Source organism: Microcaecilia unicolor, chromosome 2, assembly GCF_901765095.1.
Source record: "Microcaecilia unicolor chromosome 2, aMicUni1.1, whole genome shotgun sequence".
NCBI classification, from domain to species: Eukaryota; Metazoa; Chordata; class Amphibia; order Gymnophiona; family Siphonopidae; genus Microcaecilia; species Microcaecilia unicolor.
In genome coordinates, this window is record NC_044032.1 from 115945572 (window position 1) to 115969517 (window position 23946).

Below are 23946 nucleotides of genomic sequence, written 5' to 3' on the forward strand. Positions count from 1 at the left end.
TGAATCGAATCAAATATGAATATTCGGTACAAGCCTACAAATAACGTCCTATAAGTGGTCAAGTTTCTATGACTTGCAACTGGAATACAACCTTAGTAATGCAGACCATAATAAATGGCCAGACAGAATACACCATAGGTAAATAAGTACTGCCACACTAGGAAAAGACCAAAGGTCCATCAAGCCCAGCACTCCGTCTCCGACAGCGGCCAATCCAGGCCCCAAGAACCTGGCAAAATCCCAAAATGTAATAACAATCAATGGACTTTTCCTTCAGGAATCTGCGTTTTATATGATATCAGTTGTGTTGAAGCCAATTTTGCTAGTAAGTTAGTTTGGCAGATAATGGAGAGGGTGAAATGTATAGCTCATGATATTATTATGGAAATTAGCAATTATTACAGATTATCAAGAAATGCCAGGCTTAAAACACATTTTAACTCTGCCTTCTTTGACTTCCTCACATTTCTAATTTTCAAGTCAAAGTATTCTTCCTGTTTTCTGTTTCTCTGGAAATTAGCTGTTTACAGGAAGGTGGTACAGATGTCTGGATGACATGGAACATGGATGTCTGCAAATTATTGATAGTTAAGAATGGAGCAGAGGCTTCATGGAAAGTCCCAGTTGATGACTGCTGCTGGGCCAAGGTCTTAAACGACTTACTTAAGCAACTGGGAAAGTACCAGGGTAAAGTTGCAACTCTGGATCCCATGAATTGTGAGAAAAAGAACTGAACCATGCACAATTCAAAGGATGTCAGAGATCACCTGATAATACTGCTGATACAACAGTGTGTCTCTGAGTCAGGAAGGAGCTAAGCAATTACATAAGAACATATATAAGAGTAGCCATACTGGGTCACCAATGGTCCATCTAGCCCAGTATCCTGTTTTCCAATCAGTGGCTAAGCCAAGTCACAAGTACCTGGCAGAAACCCAAATTGTGGCAACTCTCCATTCTACAAATCCCAGAGCAAGCAGTTGCTTTCCAGGTCTGTCTCAATAGCAGACTATGGACTTTTCCTCCAGGAATTTGTGCAACCCTATTTTAAACCCAGATACATTAACTGCTGTTACCACATCCTCCGGCAACAAGTTCCAGAGCTCAACTATTCATTGAGTGAAAAAATATTTCCTTATATTTGTATTAAAAATATTTCCATGTAACTTCCTCGAGTGTCCCCTAGTCTTCATACTTTTGGAACGAGTAAAAAATCGATTTACATCTACTCATTCTACATCACTCAGGATTTTGTAGACCTCAATCATATCTCCCCTCATCCATTTCTTTTCCAGGCTGAAGACCCCTAACCTCTTTAGCCTTTCCTCATACAAGAGGAATTCCATCCCCTTTATCATTTTGGTTGCTCTTCTTTGAACCTTTGCTAATTCTGTTATATCTTTTTGAGATACAGCAACCAGAACAATTCACATTACATAGCAACAAGTACCTCCAATAAAAACTAAGATGTCAGTTTTCAAAAGGAGTAATCCAAGAAGGAGCAGATCCTATACGGATAATCCCCACTCACTGGGTTCAACCCAGATATTCAGGGGCATTTACACTGATAGTGCTGCTGAACATCTGGACAGATTGATGTGGCACTTTTTAGTAATGACGAGGTGGTTCAGGGGAAGAGCTGGGAGCTTGCGGGGAACAACTGATATTTCAAAGTATGGCAGCCAGGATGATTTTTAGAAAAAGCAAATTTTGAGAGAGCATCTCTTCTCTTTAAAGAGCTTCATTGGCTTACAGTTTCCTCTCATATAAATTTTAAGATTGCATGTATGGTTTTTAAGTCTCTTGCTGATCTAAATTCAGTAAGCATAACAAAGTACTGCTTGTTACTGAATGCTAGCAGGGTTTTGTGAATAGCTCATTCTTTTACTTTGGCATTTCCAGGCTGTTGAGTTAAATTAAAAAGTGATGCATGTGAGAAAGAGGAATCCAAACTATAGCAACGTGATGCAAGGTCACCAACCAGGAAAGGGATCTAGGTGTCATCGTTGATGATACTGTGAAACCCTCTGCTCGATGTGTGGCGGGGGGTAAGAAAGCAAATAGAATGTTAGGTATTATTAGGAAAGGAATGGAAAACAAAAATGAGGACGTTATAAATGCCTTTGTATCATTCTATGGTGCGATCACACCTTGAATACTGTGTGCAATTCTGGTCACCGCATCCCAAAAAAGATATAGAGGGGCATAATCAAACGGGGATGACCATCTCTAAGGGCATCCATCTCTAAGGACGTTCCAGCGAAGGGGCGGGGAAACCCGTATTATCGAAACAAGATGGGCATCCATCTTTCGTTTTGATAATATGGTCGGGGATGCCCAAATCTCAACATTTAGGTCGATCTTAGAGATGGTCGACCTAAATGTTGAGATGGTCGACCTTAGAGATGGTCGTCCCCGGTTTTCAGCCATAATGGAAACCGAGGACGCACATCTCAAAAACGACCAAATCCAAGCCCTTTGGTCGTGGAAGGAGCCAGCATTCATAGTGCACTGGTCCTCCTCACATGCCAGGACACCAACCGGGCACCCTAGGGGGCACTGCAGTGGGCTTCACAAATTGCTCCCAGGTGCACAGCTCCCTTACCTTGGGTGCTGAGCCCCCCAACCCCCCCTAAAACCCACTCCCTGCAACTGTACACCACTACCATAGCCCTTAGGGATGAAGGGGGGCACCTACTTGTGGGTACAGTGAGTTTCGGGTGGGTTTTGGAGGGCTCACATTTACTACCACAAGTGTAACAGGTGGGGGTGGGGTGGGCCTGGGTCCGCCTGCCTGAAGTGCACTGCACCCACTAAAAACTGCTCCAGGGACCTGCATACTGCTGTGATGGAGCTGAGTATGACATCTGAGGCTGGCAAAAAATGCTTTTGAATTTGTTTTTTAGGGTGGGAGGGGGTTGGTGACCACTGGGGGAGTAAGGGGAGGTCATCCCCGATTCCCTCCGGTGGTCATCTGGTCAGTTCGGGCACCTTTTCGAGGTTTGGTCGTGAAAAAAAAGGAACCAATTAAAGTCGATCAAATGCTCGTGAGGGATGCCCTTCTTTTTTCCATTATCGGCTGAGGATGCCCATCTCTTAACCAAGCCCCCGTCGCGCCTTCGGTACACTGCCGACATGCTCCCGTGAACTTTGGTCGTCCCCACGACGGAAAGCAGTTGAGGACGCAAAAAATCGGCTTTCAATTATGCTGATTTGGGCGTCCTCGGGAGAAGGACGCCTATCTCCTGATTTGTGTCGGAAGATGGGCGTCCTTCCCTTTCGAAAATAAGCTAGTTAGTGTGCAATAATGTGGCTGCACTAACTGATTTGCACTGTCATGCTCACTCTCTGTCCCCCCCAGACACGCCCACTCAGAAAAAAATAAAGAAAACCTTTTTAGTGTATGGTCTCAGCATGTCCCATGGTAAGCCCTTTTAAGCTGCAGTAAGTGTATGCCAGTGCTTAGTAAAAGGAGCCCCCAGTCAAGCACAGACCCCAGCAGGGTAAAGCAGGGCATTAACAACTAAAGGATACATTTAGAAGACTTAGGAGCTGATAGTCAGACCATGGGAAGTAGCCGGGCTGCCTCCTACGGTCAGCACTGAGCCTGGATATTCAATGCTGGGCTGTTTCCGGTGACTGGCATTGAATATCTGATTTATTTTTGGCCAGTTCCAACTTAACCGCCCAAGCCGATATTCATCTCTGCACCAAGATGGAACCAGCCAAAGATATTCCAGGTTTTCACATGGCCAAACATGGCCACCAAACTCATGTTGAAAATCGGCAGATAGGCGGTTATATCGCATGATATAACCTGCTAGTCGTGAATTTTCAGTGGGTCACGGTCTGCCTCGTCCTGTTGAAAATTTGCAGATAGTCAGCTAAGTATCATTTAACCGGCAAGGTGCTGTTCCCTGTTGCTTGCATAAAAATAGTTAACCTGTTTAAGTCAACCATATGCAGCTAATCATTTTTTCAGCTGTCTGAAAGTGCAAACTTGTCAACGTAAAAAAGAAGCATTCCAAGGAATGTTTCCTAAGCATGTATTAAAGTGCTACAAATGCATCTGACTTTATACTCTTGCTTTACATTGCCTAAATATACAAGTTTACATTTGCCTGCAAAACAATTCAATAGTCAGACTCACAACCAGAGTTACTATTGTGTATTACACCATTAGCACACGCTAGAACTATTAACACATCTTTTTACGGTAGGTCCCATGTTAGGTGGTAGGGACCTAGCTACTAATAATGCACATTAATGCAGCTTTATACGTACCTTAGATGCCACCCAGGGCGGAGCACCCCCCCCCCCCCAGGTGTATCACCCCCTCCTCCGAGCAAGGGGGTATGTGGCTGTTGGCTCTGCTGGTCCCCTGGCCTAGAACAAGAAGTTGACATCAGAGGGAGCAGGGGACCGGCAAAGCCGACAGTTGTGCGCCTGCTCCACACACCACCTTGCTGCCTGCACCCGGGGCGGTCCACCTCCACCCTCGTTATGGCATTAGGAGACCTTTTTCTAAAGCTTAGCATGCACTAAATGCTAAGAAGCCATTTTATACCTATGGGCTTCTTAGCATGTAACCTGCGCTAAGCTTTAGTAAAATTGCTCTTAAGTGCGCCTGTACGCTGTGTTTGAAAATCCCCTTATTCTTTGCAAATTAGTATGAACATAAATTAGGAACCTTACTAAAAATGTATCCCTATTTTCCCTGTGTATATGCACTATGGGCCAAATTCTCTAAATGGTGCTTTAAAAATCAATTCTGAAAAATCACATGCTTAGTGTGATTCTATAAACTGCACCTAAAGTTAGGAGTAGTTTGTAGAATATGCTCATGTGCCATTCTTGTGACTAAAATTTAGGTGCACCCATTTAGACCACCAAAAACCAGGCCTAAATACCTGCACCTAACTCTGGTGCTGATCACGAGATCTGCATCAGGAACATGTCTGCAGCAAGGTTTGGACATGGCTTATGATGCAGGCGCAGTATGGGGCCAATTGAAGGCAGCAGTGTCAAGGGATCTCATGGGTCATGCATGATAGGAGATGCAATATGCATGCCTCAAGACACACTGCCTAACAGCCATCATTTTGCCAGACAGAGTGGTAGGGAAGCTGAGTTCTCAGACAGGGCCGCCGCGAGGGGGGGCAGGGGCGCAAAATTCCTCGGGTCCGGCGCCTGGGTCTCTCTCTCTCTCCTGCTCATGATGGACCACAGTGATCTCATCCCGACAGGAGCAGGAGAGAGAAAACTCCGGCACCAGGCCCCCCTCCAGCACTGCACTCGCCTCTACAGCAGCTGCTTTTCCCATCAGGCGGATGCTTGGTTGAAACCGAGCATGCGTGACAAGAGAAAAAAGCAGCCGCAGGGGCAGGGCAGTTGTGGAGTGAAGAGCAGCACTGGAGTCGTCCGCTGGTGGGACCTCGGGATCCCCGCAGCCCCAAGGTTGGCAGCGGCGATCCTTTGAGGAGAGGGGCGGCAGCAGCAGCAACGAACTGGGGAGGGGCGGCGACGGCAATCCGAGGGGGGCAGCGACCCTGCCCCGGGCCTGGCTCAGTCTCTCGGTGGCCCTGCTCTCAGATGGGGGGGGGGAGGAAGAACGCATGACTGTCTGGCTCAAATCCAGACACTTAGCCACTGTACCTAGAAGTGTGTGGAAGAGAGGATGAGAACCTTGCTCTACATGTGTCTGTTCTGTATGTTGTGAAGCTGTAGTATGGTTTATTATCAGTGATTGTTGGTTTTGGATTGCATTTATGTAAGGATTTTTAATTTGTAACATCCTTATCTGTCTCAAGAGTCTCCTTGAAATGTAATAGTACCTCTTGGACCCTGATGTAAAGAATCCTTCCTCTCCATACATACACACACCAGTGGCTTAGCAAAGGCGGGGCGGTGGGGGCGGTCCGCCCCGGGTGTCAGCGGGTGGGGGGTGCTCCGCTCCCGCTGCTCCCACTCTGTCCTGCCTTAAAAAAATGTTTTTCGAAGCGCCGAAGTGGCAGGCAGTGTCCTGTCCCAGGCCCCTACCTGTGTTCCCGCGGGGGGGAGCGATGGTCGTCGGGTCTCGCGGGGTCCAGGGTGGCAGAGACGGACCGCCGACGCTACCGTGGGTCGGACCGAGGCCAGCGACCCGCTGGAGCGAACGCCGGCCTCGGAGAAGGAAGCACGCCGACCAAGATGGCGGCGCCGGCGTCGACGTCTCCCTGGCCCGGAGCGGACCAGCGAGGAAGCTCCGCCTACTCACGCCAGATTGGCGCACCGAAACTGAGACTCCGCCTGCAGGGCAGGCCGACCAATCCAGGCGCTCCTTGCCTGCTAGGGCCGGGGGGATTGGCTCCTCTTCCAGGGAGGGGGCGGACTGGCGGGAGATTTAAACCACGGAGCTGGAGGGGTCCTGTGCTTCCGTTTCAGATGTCAGAAGCCGACACAGTGGATCCCGGAAAGCTGTCTTCAGAGATTGTGTTCCTCTTCAGTGCTAGCCGTCCTTGCTAGCTGCCTTCAGAGACTGGGTCCATCTTCCGTGCTAGCCGTCCTTGCTAGCTGCCTTCAGAGACTGGGTCCATCTTCCGTGCTAGCCGTCCTTGCTAGATGCCTTCAGAGACTGGGTCCATCTTCCGTGCTAGCCGTCCTTGCTAGCTGCCCTCGGAGACTGTGCTCCTCTTCAGTGCTAGCCGTCCTTGCTAGCTGTCTTCAGAGACTGTGTTCCTCTTCAGTGCTAGCCGTCCTTGCTAGCTGTCTTCAGAGACTGGGTTCCTCTTCAGTGCTAGCCGTCCTTGCTAGCTGTCTTCAGAGACTGTGTTCCTCTTCAGTGCTAGCCGTCCTTGCTAGCTGCCCTTCAGAGACTGTGTTCCTCTTCAGTGCTAGCCATCCTTGCTAGCTGCCCTTCAGAGACTGAGTTGCTGACTACCAGCCAGGCTGGCCGTCACCCCGCGGTTCCAGCAGTCCTGCTGGCCGCCTGCAGCTGGGGGCTCAACCCTTGGTGAACGGCGGTCGCCGCGGGTGAAGATTCGGGGTGCGCGGCTGTCCTCTGAGGTCTTGCGGGGCCTCAGGGAACCTAAGGGCTCACCTATAGCAGAAACAGGACAGGAAACGGAAGCCATGAGCTCGCCTACGCAGCCTGATCTATGGGACCTAGCCAAGGTACTTCAGCAACAGCAGGAGCAGTTGAACGCCCTATCAGGGGCGCTCCAAAACGTGTGCTCTCAACTTTCCACGCTTCAGGTACAGAACCAGGCTGCTGCGGCCCAGGAGGTACAGAACCAGGCTGCTGCGGCCCAGGGGGCTGCAGCTACTCCCCGTTCGGGAGGGTTCCGCGCGGGACCTCGGTTCCCTGAGCCGGCACAATATGATGGGGCCCCCGGAGGGTGTCGGGGGTTCCTCAATCAGTGCAACCTGGCCTTCCGGATGCAACCGGAGGCATTTGCTTCAGACCAAAGTAAGGTGGGATTTATCATGGGCCTATGTGAAGGGAAGGCCCTGGCATGGGTGTCACCGTTAAACGAACAACAGGACCCCATCTTGGACGATTACGGCGAATTCCAGCGCCGCTTCCGCATGGTGTTCGACCTCCTGGGCAGACCGTCTTCTGTGGCATCGGAACTGCTGCGGATTCAACAGGGGGAGGGGACGGTGGCTGATTATGCCATTCGTTTTCGGACCCTAGCCACGGAACTGCGTTGGAATCAGGAGTCCCTGATGGCAATCTTTATGGAAGGCCTGCAAGAGCGAATCAAGGACGAATTGGCAGGACGAGAGGTCCCGGGGCAATTGGATGCCCTGATTTCACTCTGTATACGAGTAGATACCCGGTTCCAGGAGCGAGCTAGAGCCCGGGCTGAATGGCAAAAGTGAGCGCAGGGCGCCTCCCGGACCGGTAAAGGCCCGTCCCCCCGCCGTGGGAACCGGGACTCTAAGGGGAATGGGGAGGAACCGATGGTGATTGGCCGTCAACGGCTGGCTCCCTCAGACCGGAAGAAGCGCTTGTGGGAAGGACTGTTCCTCTATTGCAGTGAGGCGGGGCATTTTGTCTGTACTTGTCCCGCTCGGGCGGGAAACGCTCCCCCCAAGGCACCTTGAGGGGAGGGGTCTTGGGGCACTCCGCTCCCCTACCGGATTCCCTGGTAACACTGCCAGTAACTCTACGATGGCACGAGACCATGATCCAGACCCGGGCCCTGGTGGACTCTGGGTCGGGGGGGCAACTTCATTGGCCACGAACTACTACTACAGATGGGCTGGCCTACGCTTCCTCGTCGACCGGCGTTGCAAGTCACCTCCATTCAGGGAACTACACTACCGCAGCCGGTCACGGAAATTACCCCCTTTTTGGGACTTCAGGTAGGGGAGGATCACCGGGAAGAGGTTCAATTCCTGGTGCTGTCCCGGACCATTCACCCGGTGGTCCTAGGGTTGCCCTGGCTACGGTGTCATAGTCCCGTGATTGACTGGACCGGGGGAAAGATCCGGTCTTGGGGTGACACCTGTCGGGAGACCTGCTGTAAGGGCCGGACCGGCGGCTGCCCCGCATTAACTATGGCGCCCAAGGGGGCACGGGCAGATCTGGGCTCCCTGCCGGTGGCCTATCGGGACTTCGTGGATGTATTCAGCCCAGTGGAGGCGGAGAGTCTACCGCCTCATTGGTCATTCGACTGCGCCATTAAATTGATGGCAGACACGATGCCGCCTCGGGGCCGACTGTATACCTTGTCCCGGGAAGAATCCAAGGTGATGCAAGAGTACATCCGGGAGAATCTTCAGAAAGGGTTCATCCGCCCCTCTACGTCCCCTGCCGGGGCCGGATTCTTTTTTGTTACCAAGAAAGATGGCTCCTTGAGGCCCTGTATTGATTATCGAGGGTTAAATGCCATCACTATAAAGGATCGGTTTCCCCTACCGCTCATTCCTGAACTCTTTGACAGGCTGCAAGGAGCCCAGATATTTACTAAGTTGGATCTGCGGGGGGCCTACAATTTGGTTCGGATCCGGCGGGGGGACGAATGGAAGACTGCATTTAATACTCACGAGGGACATTTTGAGTATCGGGTGATGCCGTTTGGCCTATGCAACGCCCCTGCAGTGTTCCAGCGATTCATCAATTTTGTGCTCGAGGATTTGTTGAACTCCACGGTGATAGTGTACTTGGACGACATCCTGATCTTCTCCAAAGACCCCGCCGAACATGTGAGGCATGTTCGCGCGGTGCTGCAACGTTTACGGCAATTCCGCCTGTTCGCCAAGCTCAGTAAGTGCGCTTTTCATCAGCGGTCTCTGCCATTTTTGGGACACATTCTATTACCCGAGGGGTTGCGGATGGAGCCTGACAAGCTCCGCGCTATTCGGGAATGGCCGCAACCGCTGGGATTGAAAGCACTACAACGTTTTTTGGGATTCGCGAACTATTATCGCCAGTTTATCCCTCAGTATTCACAACTGACAGCGCCATTGACGGCGCTCACAAAGAAACACGCAAATGTCCGGGATTGGCCGCCTGAGGCGCAAGTGGCTTTCCGCCAGGTAAAAGAGGCGTTCAACTCAGCGTCCATCTTGTCAGCCCCGGATCCAGAGAAACCCTTTATTGTGGAGGTGGACGCGTCCGCTTTGGGGGCCGGGGCGGTCCTCTCTCAGGTTAACGCCAAGGGCCGGCGCCAACCTTGCTCCTTCTTCTCTCGTAGGTTCTCCCCGGCGGAACGTAATTATACGGTAGGGGATAGAGAACTCTTAGCATTAAAATTAGCCCTGCAGGAATGGAGGCATCTGCTGGAGGGAGCCAAACACCGGTTCACGGTGATCACTGACCACAAGAATCTGCTGTATCTTCAAGAGGCCCAACGGCTCAATCCCCAACAGGCCCGTTGGTCATTGTTTTTTGCCAGATTTCATTTTCAACTGGTCTTTCGGGCTGCTGCTCAGAATACCCCTGCGGATTCTCTCTCCAGAGCATTTGAGGTTCCAGAGGAGACAAAGGAGGTCCATCCCATGTTGGATCCGGCATGCCTCAGCGTGGCCGCGGGGGAAGTCGCTCCTACGAAGGAATTAGTGCCGGCCGCCGATCGAGCGAAGGTGATGCAATGGGGGCATTCGTCCAGATGGGCCGGGCATTTCGGGTATCAAAAGACCCTTCGTTTCATTGCTAGACAGTATCGGTGGCCTCAGATGAGGCGAGACATTTTTCAATTCGTCACCACCTGTCCTGTGTGCGCCCGGACTAAACCAGTAATTGGGGCCCCCATGGGGAAGTTGCAACCGCTGTCCGTACCGACAGTCCCCTGGACAGAGTTATCCATGGATTTTATCACCGACCTCCCCAGCTCCCGGGGACACACGGTGATTTGGGTGGTAATTGACCGTTTTTCCAGAATGGCCCATTTTGTTCCCTTGCCGGGACTTCCTTCGGCGGTCTCCTTAGCCCAACTCTTCATTCAACACATTTTCCGACTTCATGAGCTGCCTCTTCGGATCATCAGTGACCGAGGACCCCAATTCACCTCACGCTTCTGGAGGGCCTTGTGTACGGCATTGGGGGTAGAGACCCATTTTTCATCAGCCTACCATCCACAAACCAATGGCATGGTCGAAAGGATTAACCAAACATTGAAGGGGTTCTTGCGGGCATTTGTCAACAAGCGTCAAGATAACTGGGTCTCCCTGCTTCCATGGGCCGAGTTTGCTTATAACCACAGCTTCCACTCGGCCTCGGGAGACTCTCCGTTCTTCTTGGTATATGGACGACATCCTCGGCTTCCAGCACCTTTTCCGTCTGGATCTCCGACCCCCATGGTTAATTTAACTCTGGCAGATCTGCAAAGGGTCTGGGAGATGGCCCGAGAACAATTGCAGAGGACAGCTGCCAAATACAAGATCTTCGCAGATCGGCGCCGGCGAACCGCTCCAGTACTACAACCAGGGCAGAAGGTATGGCTAAGCACGAAATACCTAAGACTCCGGGTGCCCTCTCGGAGATTGGGACCTCGGTATATTGGACCATTTGCAATCCAATCGCGAATTGGAACTGACATACCGGTTGCGATTACCAAGTACCCTGAGTGCATAACGCCTTCCATATTTCCCTATTGAAAAGTTTTCGAGGGTCTCGTTGGCACTCCCAACGGCAGGAGCCCGAAGCTCCAGAAGCAGATCCTGATCCGGAGTATGAGGTGGAGGATGTTCTGGACTCAAAGAAGCGGCGGGGAAGGCTATATTATTTATTGTCCTGGAAGAATTTTGGTCCCGAAGACAACTCCTGGGAGCCCGCAGCAAATGTACATGCGCCGGAGTTGATCAAAGCCTTCCACGCCCGGTTTCCTTCCAAACCCGGCCCTGGGAAAAAGGGGGCATCCGGGGAGGATACTGTCCTGTCCCAGGCCCCTACCTGTGCTCCCGCGGGGGGGAGCGATGGTCGTCGGGCCTCGCGGGGTCCAGGGCGGCAGAGACGGACCGCCGACGGAGCCGACGCTACCGTGGGTCGGACCGAGGCCGGCGACCCGCTGGAGCGAACGCCGGCCTCGGAGAAGGAAGCACGCCGGCCAAGATGGCGGCGCCGGCGTCGACGTCTCCCTGGCCCGGAGCGGACCAGCGAGGAAGCTCCGCCTACTCACGCCGGATTGGCGCACCGAAACTGAGACTCCACCTGCAGGGCAGGCCGACCAATCCAGGCGCTCCTTGCCTGCTAGGGCCGGGGGGATTGGCTCCTCTTCCAGGGAGGGGGCAGACTGGCGGGAGATTTAAACCACGGAGCTGGAGGGGTCCAGTGCTTCCGTTTCAGATGTCAGAAGCCGACACAGTGGATCCCGGAGAGCTGTCTTCAGAGACTGTGTTCCTCTTCCGTGCTAGCCGTCCTTGCTAGCTGCCTTCAGAGACTGGGTCCATCTTCCTTGCTAGCCGTCCTTGCTAGATGCCTTCAGAGACTGGGTCCATCTTCCGTGCTAGCCGTCCTTGCTAGCTGCCCTCGGAGACTGTGCTCCTCTTCAGTGCTAGCCGTCCTTGCTAGCTGTCTTCAGAGACTGTGTTCCTCTTCAGTGCTAGCCGTCCTTGCTAGCTGTCTTCAGAGACTGTGTTCCTCTTCAGTGCTAGCCGTCCTTGCTAGCTGTCTTCAGAGACTGTGTTTCTCTTCAGTGCTAGCCGTCCTTGCTAGCTGTCTTCAGAGACTGTGTTCCTCTTCAGTGCTAGCCGTCCTTGCTAGCTGCCCTTCAGAGACTGAGTTGCTGACTACCAGCCAGGCCGGCCGTCACCCCGCGGTTCCAGCAGTCCTGCTGGCCGCCTGCAGCTGGGGGCTCAACCCTTGGTGAACGGCAGTCGCCGCGGGTGAAGATTCGGGGTGCGCGGCTGTCCTCTGAGGTCTTGCGGGGCCTCAGGGAACCTAAGGGCTCACCTATAGCAGAAACAGGACAGGCAGCGCCTGCCCTGCTAGTAAAAATCTCCTTGACGTCGCGTCGACCTTCCCACATTCAGTCCTGCCCTCCTCTGAGGTAACTTCCTATTACCGCGAGGGCGGGCGGGCCTGAATGTTGGAAGGCCGACGCGACATCAAGGAGATTTTTATTAGCAGGGCAGGCGCTGCCTGCCACTTCGGCGCTTCTAAAAATTTTGTTTTAAGGCAGGACAGGGTGGGAGCAGGACAACGGAGGTGGTAGGTGTGTTGGGTCGCGTCGGGTCGGGTGGGAGGGGGGACTCAGATGGAAGAAGGGGATTGGGGAGGGGGGGAGGGAGCCCAGATGGGTACTCAGAGGGAAGAAGGGGATTGGGGAGGGTGGGGGTGCCCAGAGAGGGGATTGGGGATTGGGGAGGGTGGGGGTGCCCAGAGAGGGGAGAAGGGGATTGGGGAGGGTGCCCAGAGAGGAGAGAAGGGGATTGGGGAGGCTGGGGGAGCCCAGAGGGGAGAAGGGGATTGGGGAGGGTGGGGACAGACCCTGGATGGAAGGGGGGAGCGTGAGGGAGGGCAGACCCTAGATGGATGGGAGCGGGAGGGCAAACGGATTGAAGGGGCAGAGAGAAAGAGCAGATGGTGGGTGGAAGGAGGAGAGAGAAAGAGGGCAGACTGGGGCAAATGGTGGATGGAAGGGGCAGAGATAGAGGGCAGATGTGGATGGAAGGGAGAGACAGAGAGGGCAGATGTTGATTGAAGGGGGAGAGAAAAATGGCAGACTGGGGCAGATGGTGGATGGAAGGGGCAGAAATAGAGGGCAGATGTGGATGGAAGGGGCAGAGAGAGAGAGAGGGCAGACAGTGGGTGGAAGGGACAATAGAGAGGGCAGACACTGGATGGCAGAGAGAGAGAGAGCGAAGACAGATGCTGGATGGAAGGAAGACAGTGAAAAGAAGATGAGGAAAGCAGAAACCAGAGACAACAAACTGTAAATATATATTTTTATTATTTTGCTTTAGGATATAGTATTGTAGCTGTGTTAATAAATGTTTATAAATAGAACATGTAAATAAGGTAATCTTTTTATTGGATTAATTTTAATACATTTTGACTTAACTTTCAGAGAACAAAACCCCCTTCCTCAGGTCAGGATAGCATACTGTAACAGCACTATACTGTATTGACCTGAGGAAGGAGATTTTGGCCTCTGGAAGCTAAATGTATTAGTCCAATAAAATGGTATTATTTTATTTTATGTATTTGTTTTATTTCTATTTGTTAATTTGTAAAGTGGTGATTGGTACTTGTTTTTCAAATTTACTTCTGCTGTCTTTATATTTTGTACAGTACTAGGGGACATTTTCTGTTTCTGTGGTGTTGCATTGTATGCAGAGTCTGGCATCTTGGGAGTTGTTTAATTTTTGTCTAAATAGAAAGTTTACTATTATTCTATAGTGGATTAGGGTGTATCTGTGTTTGTGAAAAAGACATGGCTTTCAGTTGGCATTGACTGCAGGATCGACGATCTGTACTATTCTGTCTGGTTTCGTTTTACAATAGGTGAATTGATGTTCTAGTGCTCACTGTAGTGTTTTTCCTTGTGTGACTCGTAGAAATGACTGCTTATGGTATGGTAGAATTGCTCTATAGGTCCTGAGTGTTTTGTATTCTCGGTATGCCTAGTACTGGATTTGGGGGGGGGGTGTTAAAAAATGACCGGCCCTGGGTGTCAACTACCCTAGCTACGCCACTGACACACACACACCCCTCCCGATCCACACCAGGTTTTGTAAACAGTTCATGGAATTTGAACCTAGGTTTAAGTGAGTCCCTTGCCTATAATAGGTAACCAGACAAGGGGCTACTTTTTTAAACATTGTTTTTACTTTGTTATGACTGAATTAACTAAGATGCATGCTATAATTAGGTTTTCTGTTAACTAAAATTATTGCTGGCGGAAGAAATTGTTTCTATCACATCTCAGGACTTCCTTTTATTGTAAAAAGAATTTTTCATGCTGGCAATTTAGTCAGGAAATGGAACAGGAAAAGTGCCTCTTGCAACTGAATTCCAGGGAGAAAAAATAACTAGGCACAGAGGAAATTAGAGGAAGCAAAAACAAGAGAAAATATTGTAGCTATTCCTGTTTGTTGCCAGTATCACATCTCAAGATTTCATTTGAAATGTGTAGTTTGGATTAAAGTGATCAGGTCAAGACGTTTTTTTTAAATATTCTTATCATAAGTAAATCAGACAAACTTGTTTCTAAACATTCCTGCCTTTGAGGAAACAGACAAAATTCTCCGATCACCAATATTTCTGAGCTAGTAGTTTTCTGTGGTCTGACTGGGGACTAATGGGCAGATACAATGTTTATGCAGCTCGGTACTGTGTAGTGCTATGGAAATGATAAATGGTAATAGCAGTAGCAGCAGCAGCAGCTCATTTGATATGGAAACAACTGAATTCACACCCAAGTAAATGTCAATCTGTAAAGTAACATGAATGAACATGCCAGCTGTGGTCTGGATGGATTTTGAACGGTTTAGATTTTATCAGTGATCCTTGGAACACGTGTCCAGAATTACAGAGATGGGAATTCTCCAACAGTGGTAGGGAGCTGCTTGCATTCCCATTCATAACCCTTTAAACTAAAGGTTACAAGGGGGGCATAGCAGCTAAAGGTTCCTCTGTTGACTGAAGGCAGCCTCATTGATTCATTTCATTAACTCTTTAATCATTCACTGGAAAAACTGATGCAATTGGTCTAGCCTATCAAGATCTAAAGAGGGCAATTTTCTAAGAGATTGATGCAGGTAAAAGCATTTTACTTGTATAAATCAGATGTCTTAAAAATGGCCTCTCTCAGCGCAGTTAAATGTATGCATGCTGTTGCAAAGTTCACTTACTTCTAGTCATTTTGGGAGGGAAGTAATTCTATAAAGGTGCGTCAATATATGGGTGCCCAGACGGTGCCTATATGGTGTAGTAGGTTAGTTGCCATCCAGACAGTTCTTCCTCACCAATTCTCGCCTGGAAAATTACCTCCAAGGACTTTTCCCCAAGGTGGACAATTCCCTCCTAGGACTGTTCTCCCCAGGCTATTTCTTACTGGCATGTAGTTCTCGTTCTGTTTCCTTATGTTGTTGTTCTGTTGGGGTTTTTTTTTCTTGTGCATCGTATAAACCATATTATGATTTATTAATAATTTAATATACTGCCTTTCCTGAAAACAAAACAGGGCGGTTTACAATAAAATCAATTAAAAGAAAGGAATGCTAAAAATAAACAGTAAATACACAACAAAATACGTACCATCTAGCCTACCTACTTCCAACAGTGGCCAATCCAGGTCACAAGCACCTGTGGAACAAAATTTCTTTTTCCTTCCCAAAACTGAAAATGCAGAGAAACTGGCTGAAAGCTTTCAGCCAAAACCAAAACTGCAGCTGAAATTAATCACTTGGGTTCGTTTGAAGCCAAAAACAAAAATTCAAGTTTGGTTGTATGAATGTGAACCAGCGAGAGCCGCTGGGGATTGTCAGAGCTTGCAGTCCACACCCCTCTGCTAAACCTGCAGTATCCAAGCCAGAATATAATAATTTAAATAATGAAGACTGCATTTTACCTCCAAGCAAAATAGCCTCTACACACATGGACCACAGCTAACGAAAACAAAGTAAAAACCATTGTGCTTTTACAGTAGCTGACTTTGCACCACACTCAGAGTGACAGCTGACATAACTCCACAGAGAGGCTAATTTCTAAGGAGTTTATCATCCCAAAATGGTCTTAAATTCCTGCTCAAAAATAATTGGTTTACAGACTAATATATGTATCTACATCAACAGTAATACAAAATCTGCTGACAATATGCACCAAATATAAACCCACATAGCTAAGCAGGTGAATTCAGGACAAGTACTGCAAGGCTGCTGCTACAAGTTGTGGCAACCATATTGCAACAGTTAGTCGCAGGAGCAAGTGGCCTTCTCACCTTCCCTCACCACCCACTGGTCCACCAGAGATATGCAGGTAGGCCCAAGGAGGCCTATCCTGCATGTTAGAAGAATAATGGGGAGGAGTTGCGCGATTTGGGGAGAGGGTGGGGATTGTGAGTTCCCGTGGGGCAGGCAGGCAGGTGGATTGTAAGGGCCTTCTACAGGTTTTGTAATTAGGCAGGTCCTGGCAGATTTTCCCATGTAACTGGCAGATGCTGGGCCCAGCTGAACATGGGCTGGGACCTGCATAAGCTCCACTGGCCAGCCCCGCTGAACTTAGCACCAGATATTCAGTGTTGGTACTTGCACATAGCCTGGCACTGAATATCTGGGCTAATTTAGCCAGCCACGGTAAGCGTTTAAAAAAATACTGACTGCCGCCAGCTGAATATTGGTCCGATTATGTTTATTTTTTACATGCCTTCCCAGTAAACAGCTCAAAAAGATGTTGCAATTAAAATAAGAAATCCACATACAAGCATGTAAAACAACATCAAACTGAATTATTCATGAGAATGTATTCATAGCATACAATTGTGTCTTGCAAATAGTAGACCACCTGCCTTGTCCTTCTACGACGTATCGCTGAAGAATTTAAAACCAGAACTTGGTATATTTTGGGTCCTGGGACAGGATGTGAAACTAATTTGCATAAGAATGAATTGGAAATAATAAATGCATACCTATGAGCACATTTATTGATCTGCTTAATGAAGCATTTATTGAGTAAAATTGTTTGTGTTTTTTAGATAATGGAGGTCAAACTCTGGAAGGTGCAAACAACTGGCCACTAAGAGGAAGAAAATGGACTCTGTGGGAAGGAGGAGTAAGAGGGGTAGGCTTTGTCACAAGTCCTTTACTGAAGCAGAAAGGAGTTGTTAGTCGAGAACTGATACACATATCCGATTGGCTACCTACTCTGGTGTGCCTCGCTGGGGGAGTGATTAATGGCACCAAGCCCCTGGATGGCTTCAATGTGTGGAAAACTATCAGGTAACTGTTATATATTTGAACCATTAAGCTAATAGAACTAGCTGTTCTACTGTGTTTTTAGTTTTGCATTATATTTATAAACGCATCTATGTTCTACCAGTTTCAAGCCAAAAATATATTTTACTTATTAATATTTACTATTCTGTCACTATGTGGCTAGACTGTGGGTATATGAGGAGGTTTGATAAAATACGGAGGGGGAGTGGGAATGGGGGCAGAGAGCGTTTGAGGAAGTGAATGTATGCATATATATGTAGTTTTGCCCTTGTCATTTTTGACTGGCCACACTAGTTAAAATAGTTCTTTTGAATATAGAGCCCCTTTAAAGGGAGGCTCTTACCTTGTGCGAATAAATTTCAGTAGAAACTGATGCATAAGGGAAATTAATTAAATATCACATTACAGTAATATATAGAAGTCATTTGTATTTGCAGTGTTTAATATGAGCAAAGCATTTGTGTATTTTTCTTGGTGAAGATCTGAGTTTGTGATTACCTTGCAATGAACTGTTAAAATCCCCTATTGCAGAGGTTTTATGTGTTTTTTTGGCAAAATGGAAGACAAAACAGAATTTGTTAAAAGGGAGAAGGGTCATCCAGGCTCCCAGAGGAAAAACTGTAGAGATTTTACAGTTCCAGATGTGAAACTCTGGTTACTTTGTAGCCTAACAAATTGGGTTTTGTGGGCTGTTATTGGGGACAAACAAAATGCCCTAAGGGTCAGACCAAAGGTCCATCAAGCACAGTAACCTGCTATCAGCAGCGGCCGATCTAGGTCTTGAGTACTTGACAGGATCCCCAAAAATAGCTAGATTCCATGCAGCTTATCCTTAGGGGCAAGTCATTGCCTACCTCAAGCCTACCTTAGTAACCGTTATGAACTTTTCCTCCAGGAACCTGTCTAAACCGTTTTTTAAACTCATCTATGCTAACTGCTTTTAACATATCCTCTAGCAGCAAATTCCGCAGCTTAATTATACATTGAATGAAAAAATATTTTCTCTGATTTCTTTTAAATTTACTACTTACTAACTCCATAGTATCTCTCCTAGACTGTACTTTTTATGAGTTAAATAACCCAAGTCACACTTACCCATTCGACCTCACTCATAATTTTATATACCTCTATCATGTCTTCCTCAGCTGTCTCCTGTCCATGTTGAAGAGCCCTAAACTCTTTAGATTTTGATCATAAGGAAGCTTTTCATAGTAACATAGTGAATGCTGGCAGATGAAGACCTGTATGGTTTAGTCTATTCCAGTGGCATTCCTTGTTCGACTGCCACCCGGGGCGGTTGGCTGCCACTCAGGGCGTTTCGCTGCTGCGTACCCCCCTCCCCCGGGTGCAGCGTCATCTGTTCCCCCTCCAGGTGCAGCACAACACCCCCCCCCCCCCCCCGAGTGCAGCACGACACTTCCCCGGGTGCAGCGTCCCCCCGGTGCAGCACAACCCCCCCCCCCCCCCCGAATGCAGCATGACACTTCCCCGGGTGCAGTGTCCCCCCGGTGCATCACCTCCAACCCCTCCCCCCCCCGGGTGCATTCTTCTTACCTGCAGGAGTGCTGGGAGCAGCGCACAGCTGTCAGCTCCACTGGTTCCCTGCTCCCTCTGCCCCGGAACATGAAGTAACAGCAGAGAGAGCAGGGAACCGGCGGAGCCAACAGCCACTTGGCTGCTCCCTGCACCCCTCCTGCAGCGTGCACCCGGGAAGGACTTCCCCCACCATCCCACCCTCGGTATGCCACTGGTCTACACAGGTTCTACTTCTTCCTGATTTAACACTGGTGTACTTAATCTTTGTCTCTCCTTGCCAATTTTGGGCACGGACCATAGAAGTCCGCCTGGCACTGGCCCTACTTCCCAACTACTGGAGTTGCTGTCAAAGCCACTTCAGCCTTGATCCTAATCGAATCTAATCTAATCATGAATTTGTAGACCACACTAGTCCCCATGAGAGGTTCAAGGTGGTTAACAAGAGAGTAACTCAAACAATATGAGGAATTACAGTAATGTAAATACAAAAGGTACAGGTTAGAGTTTGTCAAACAAAAATGTCTTAAGTTTTTTTATGTAAATTCATGTAATTTGTCTCGTAACAAATTTGCAGGGGAAGAGTGTACCAAATGGAGCTTACATGATACAAAAACAATGCCTCAAACTGGTGCTTAGGATGAATTCCCTTGATTAATGGAAATTTCAATAGAAATCAATTACATATCTGGAAGAAGAAAAGTACATATTAGGACATGTTTGAATGAGCAGTGCATTTTTTCTAGCAAAAAAAGGTGCCGGTATTCAAATGCCTGGCCACCCTTCAGGGGTGGGGGTAATCACTAAGGAACCCACCCCACAATAGCCAGGCCCCCTGCAACCAGTCACAGAATCTATGACAGGGTAGAATTGGTGTGTAGAGCCTGAGCTCTTTCATTAAAACTTGGGGACCATGGGTCAATTTTAGCAGACAATGGAAAAGGTGCCAGTACTCGGTACCCCCACGAACCCCCTCAAAAAAGCCCTGTGAATGAGTAAAATAGATGTATTATAATATAAAACCTGAAATATCAAACAAACTGATTTGAAAACAATGCATGCCTTTACAGGAAGCCAATGGAGCTTTGGTAGTAAAAGTAGATTCCGTCAAATTTTCCCAAACGAAAGATCAAGCGTGCTGCTGTGTTTTGAATCAGCTGCATTTTGTATAGCAGCTTGGCATTCAGCCCAATGTACAAAGAATTACAATAGTCCAAATGAGATAACACCAACATCTGAACAATTACAACAAAATGTGATGCTGAAAAACATGAACGCAATAAGCGCAGTTGCCTCATGCAAAAAAAAAAAAAAAAGTAAAGAATCCAGACTGAAGAAGTCTGCCTGGCATTGATCATACTTCCCAACTTTACAAAGTCATTTAAATTTTGCTTTAAATGGATTCTGTAGAGCGTTCCTCCATGTTTATCCCATGCATTCTTGAATTCTGTCACCATTTCACCAGAACCTCCCATGGGAGGACATTCTAGGCATCAACCACCTTTTCTGTGAAAAAATATTTCCTTAGCATCTCGAAAAGATCAATTCAGGACTTGTGGGTTATGTCCATCTACCAGGAGGTAGAGATAGAGGACTCAGAATTGAGTTATGCCATAACAGGCAGTGATCAGCTCTTCCAACTCCCAGCAGGTAGAAGACACATATCTGATCATCTATGTGCCTTGGGCTTGCCTCAAGCTTGTTCAGCTTGCCATGCCTCCCTCGATTCACGGTGTGAAGAAACAGTGTTTAAGCATGTAAAATGTATTGGATATTTTCCTGCATTATGTTCTGAAGTGTATTTCTCCTGTTTGGCCAGCAGATGGTGCATATTTATGTTTAAAGATGTTGAGAAAACTGACTTCTCTTTATTTGGCACACAGATAATAGGAAGTGTCTGTAGTGATGTAACCAACATTTATTTGAAATTTGACTGTTCTGGGCGCTGATTGGCCTGGAGTCTTAGGAAGAAAGAGAGACAGATCTCTTTGCTGAGGCTCTGTGAAATATATTTCCTGATCTTCCCAGGTTCTGTTTAGACAGTATATAGATATTTAGTTATTATAATTGATCCACATTTGAGTTACCTATTATTGTTTGCCAATTGCACATTTTTGTCCACTGTTCCAAGTTCTGAGAATAAACACAATTGTTTGTTCGTTCTGCCTGTCTGGACTGATAAAGAATCCTGGTGGTTTGTGTGTTGGGTCTGTGAATTCTTTCTGGGAACTGTGAGACCACTGGGTGTGTGGCTCCAGTTACCTAGAAATCACTGGAGATAATTGGAGAGTGGGAGACTCGCCCAGAGACAGTGTGACCCAGTCGGTGGGAGGAGGGTGCTAGTGTAGAGCACAAGCAGCAGGTGCAGGCGGATCTGAGCTATTCTGGGGATAAACCTTCTAAGTGGCTACGGGGTAACCCCAGGCGGGTGGATAGGCGTTTCATGACACATGGTCCCTATCCCTTGATTTTCTGGGCTAGCATATTGGAGGATGGGCTATATGACCTACTCAGGGCTTCTGCTAAAGAGATGGCCTTGGTGGTTTTGGGCCAGTGACTTTTGTGGTTCACAAATTGGGTGGCTGATGTAGCTTCTAAATCCACCCTCACCAAGTTCCTTTTTGGGGGCGCTTGTTCAGGGAAGATCTACAGAAGTTGGTCAATGACCTGGGAGAGTCTAAATCTCATTATCTGCTGAAGGATAAGTCAAAGTCTTCCATTCAGGGTTTACAGTCTCCTGCTCACTTTCATGATTCTAAGCGCTATCGACCAGGGAGTTCATCTTCTTTTCAACGCCCCACTGTCAATCTAAGCAGTCTTCCTTTTGAGGGTACAAGAGGTCTGGAGGTCAGTCTTCCTGTTCATCTTCCTCATCCCATGCCTCTCAATGAAGGTGCATGACTCCACTCTCCAGAAGTTCTGATCAGTGGACACCTATCCACTTTTTATGAGGAGTGGACCAAGATTACTGCCAAGGAGGTTAACTTGAGAGCGGAGATGGCATGATGCCAAAAAGCTGAAGCCAATTAGGCTAGTATCACCTTCCCTCTCCCCTGCGCAGCTGTCATCCTTGTGCATCCAAAGCAAACAAACCTATGAGTTGCCGCATCCACTTCGGAAAAAAAGATTGCGTTGGAGGCAAAAACACATGGTAAAATTTTTTTTAGGTATATTAAAAGCAGGAAGCCGGCAAAAGAATCGGTTGGACCGCTAGATGACCGAGGAGTAAAAGGTGCGATCAGGGAAGACAAAGCCGTAGCGGAGAGATTAAATAAATTCTTTGCTTCGGTCTTCACCGAGGAAGATTTGGGTGGGATACCGGTGCCGGAAATGGTATTCAAAGCTGACGAGTCGGAGAAACTTAATGAATTCTCTGTACACCTGGAGGATGTAATGGGGCAGTTCTACAAACTGAAGAGTAGCAAATCTCCTGGACCGGATGGTATTCATCCCAGAGTACTGATAGAACTGAAAAATGAGCTTGTGGAGCTATTGTTAGAAATATGTAATTTATCCTTAAAATTGAGCGTGATACCGGAAGATTGGAGGGTGGTCAATGTAACGCCGATTTTTAAAAAAGGTTCCAGAGGAGATCCGGGAAATTATAGACCAGTGAGTCTGATGTCAGTGCCGGGCAAAATGGTACAGACTATTATTAAGAACAAAATTACAGAGCATATTCAAAAGCATGGATTAATGAGACAAAGTCAACATGGATTTAGTGAAGGGAAATTTTGCCTCACCAATCTTCTACATTTCTTTGAAGGGTTGAACAAATATGTGGATAAAGGTGAGTCAGTTGATATTTTGTATCTGGATTTTCAGAAGGCATTTGACAAAGTACCTCATGAAAGACTCCAGAGGAAATTGGAGAGTCATGGAGTGTTCTATTGTGGATTAAAAACTGGTTAAAAGATAGAAAACAGAGAGTAGGGTTAAATGGTCAGTATTCTCAATGGAGAAGGGTAGTTAGCGGGGTTCCCCAGAGCTCTGTGCTGGGACCTCTGCTTTTTAACATATTTATAAATGACCTAGAGATGGGAATAACTAGTGAGGTAATTAAATTTGCTGATGATACAAAGTTATTCAAAGTCGTTAAATCACGAGAGGATTGTGAAAAATTACAAGAGGACCTTACAAGACTGGGAGACTGGGCGTCTAATGGCAGATGACGTTTAATGTGAGCAAGTGCAAAGTGATGCATGTGGGAAAGAGGAACCTGAATTATAGCTACGTCATGCAAGGTTCCACGTTAGGAGTCACGGACCAAGAAAGGGATCTAGGTGTCGTGGTTGATGATACATTGAAACCTTCTGCTCAGTGTGCTGCTGCGGCTAAGAAAGCAAATAGAATGTTACATATTATTAGGAAAGAAATGGAAAACAAAAATGAGGATGTTATAATGCCTTTGTATCGCTCCATGGTGCGACCGCACCTCGAATATTGTGTTCAATTCTGGTCGCCGCATCTCAAAAAAGATATAGTGGAATTAGAAAAGGTGCAGAGAAGGGCGACGAAAATGATAAAGGGGATGGGATGACTTCCCTATGAGGAAAGGCTAAAGCAGCTAGGGCTCTTCAGCTTGGAGAAAAGGCGGCTAAGGGGAGATATGATAGAGGTCTATAAAATAATGAGTGAACGGGTAGATGTGAAGTGTCAGTTCACGCTTTCCAAAAATACTAGGAGTAGGGGGCATGCGATGAAGCTACAATGTAGTAAATTTAAAACAAATCAGAGAAAATTTTTCTTCACTCAACGTGTAATTAAACTCTGGAATTTGTTGCCAGAGAATGTGGTAAAGGTGGTTAGCTTAGCGGAGTTTTAAAAAGGTTTGGACGGCTTCCTAAAGGAAAAGTCCATAGACTGTTGTTAAATGGACTTGGGGAAAATCCACTATTTCTGGGATAAGCAGTATAAAATGTTTTGTACATTTTTGGGATCTTGCCGGGTATTTGTGACCTGGATTGGCCACTGTTGGAAACAGGATGCTGGGCTCAATGGACCTTTGGTCTTTCCAAGTATGGCAATGTACTTATGTATGTACTTATG

General features: G+C 47.8%; 1 protein-coding gene across 1 annotated transcript in view; it reads left to right on the plus strand.

The window, feature by feature from the left end:
• The window catches only part of LOC115463051 (arylsulfatase B-like), a 240963-nt gene that overhangs the window by 111842 nt on the left and 105175 nt on the right, over positions 1-23946 (plus strand). The window contains exon 5 of the mRNA XM_030193237.1: positions 17124-17367. Coding sequence (XP_030049097.1) covers positions 17124-17367 — 244 coding nt within the window. The remainder of the gene's footprint in view (positions 1-17123; positions 17368-23946) is intronic.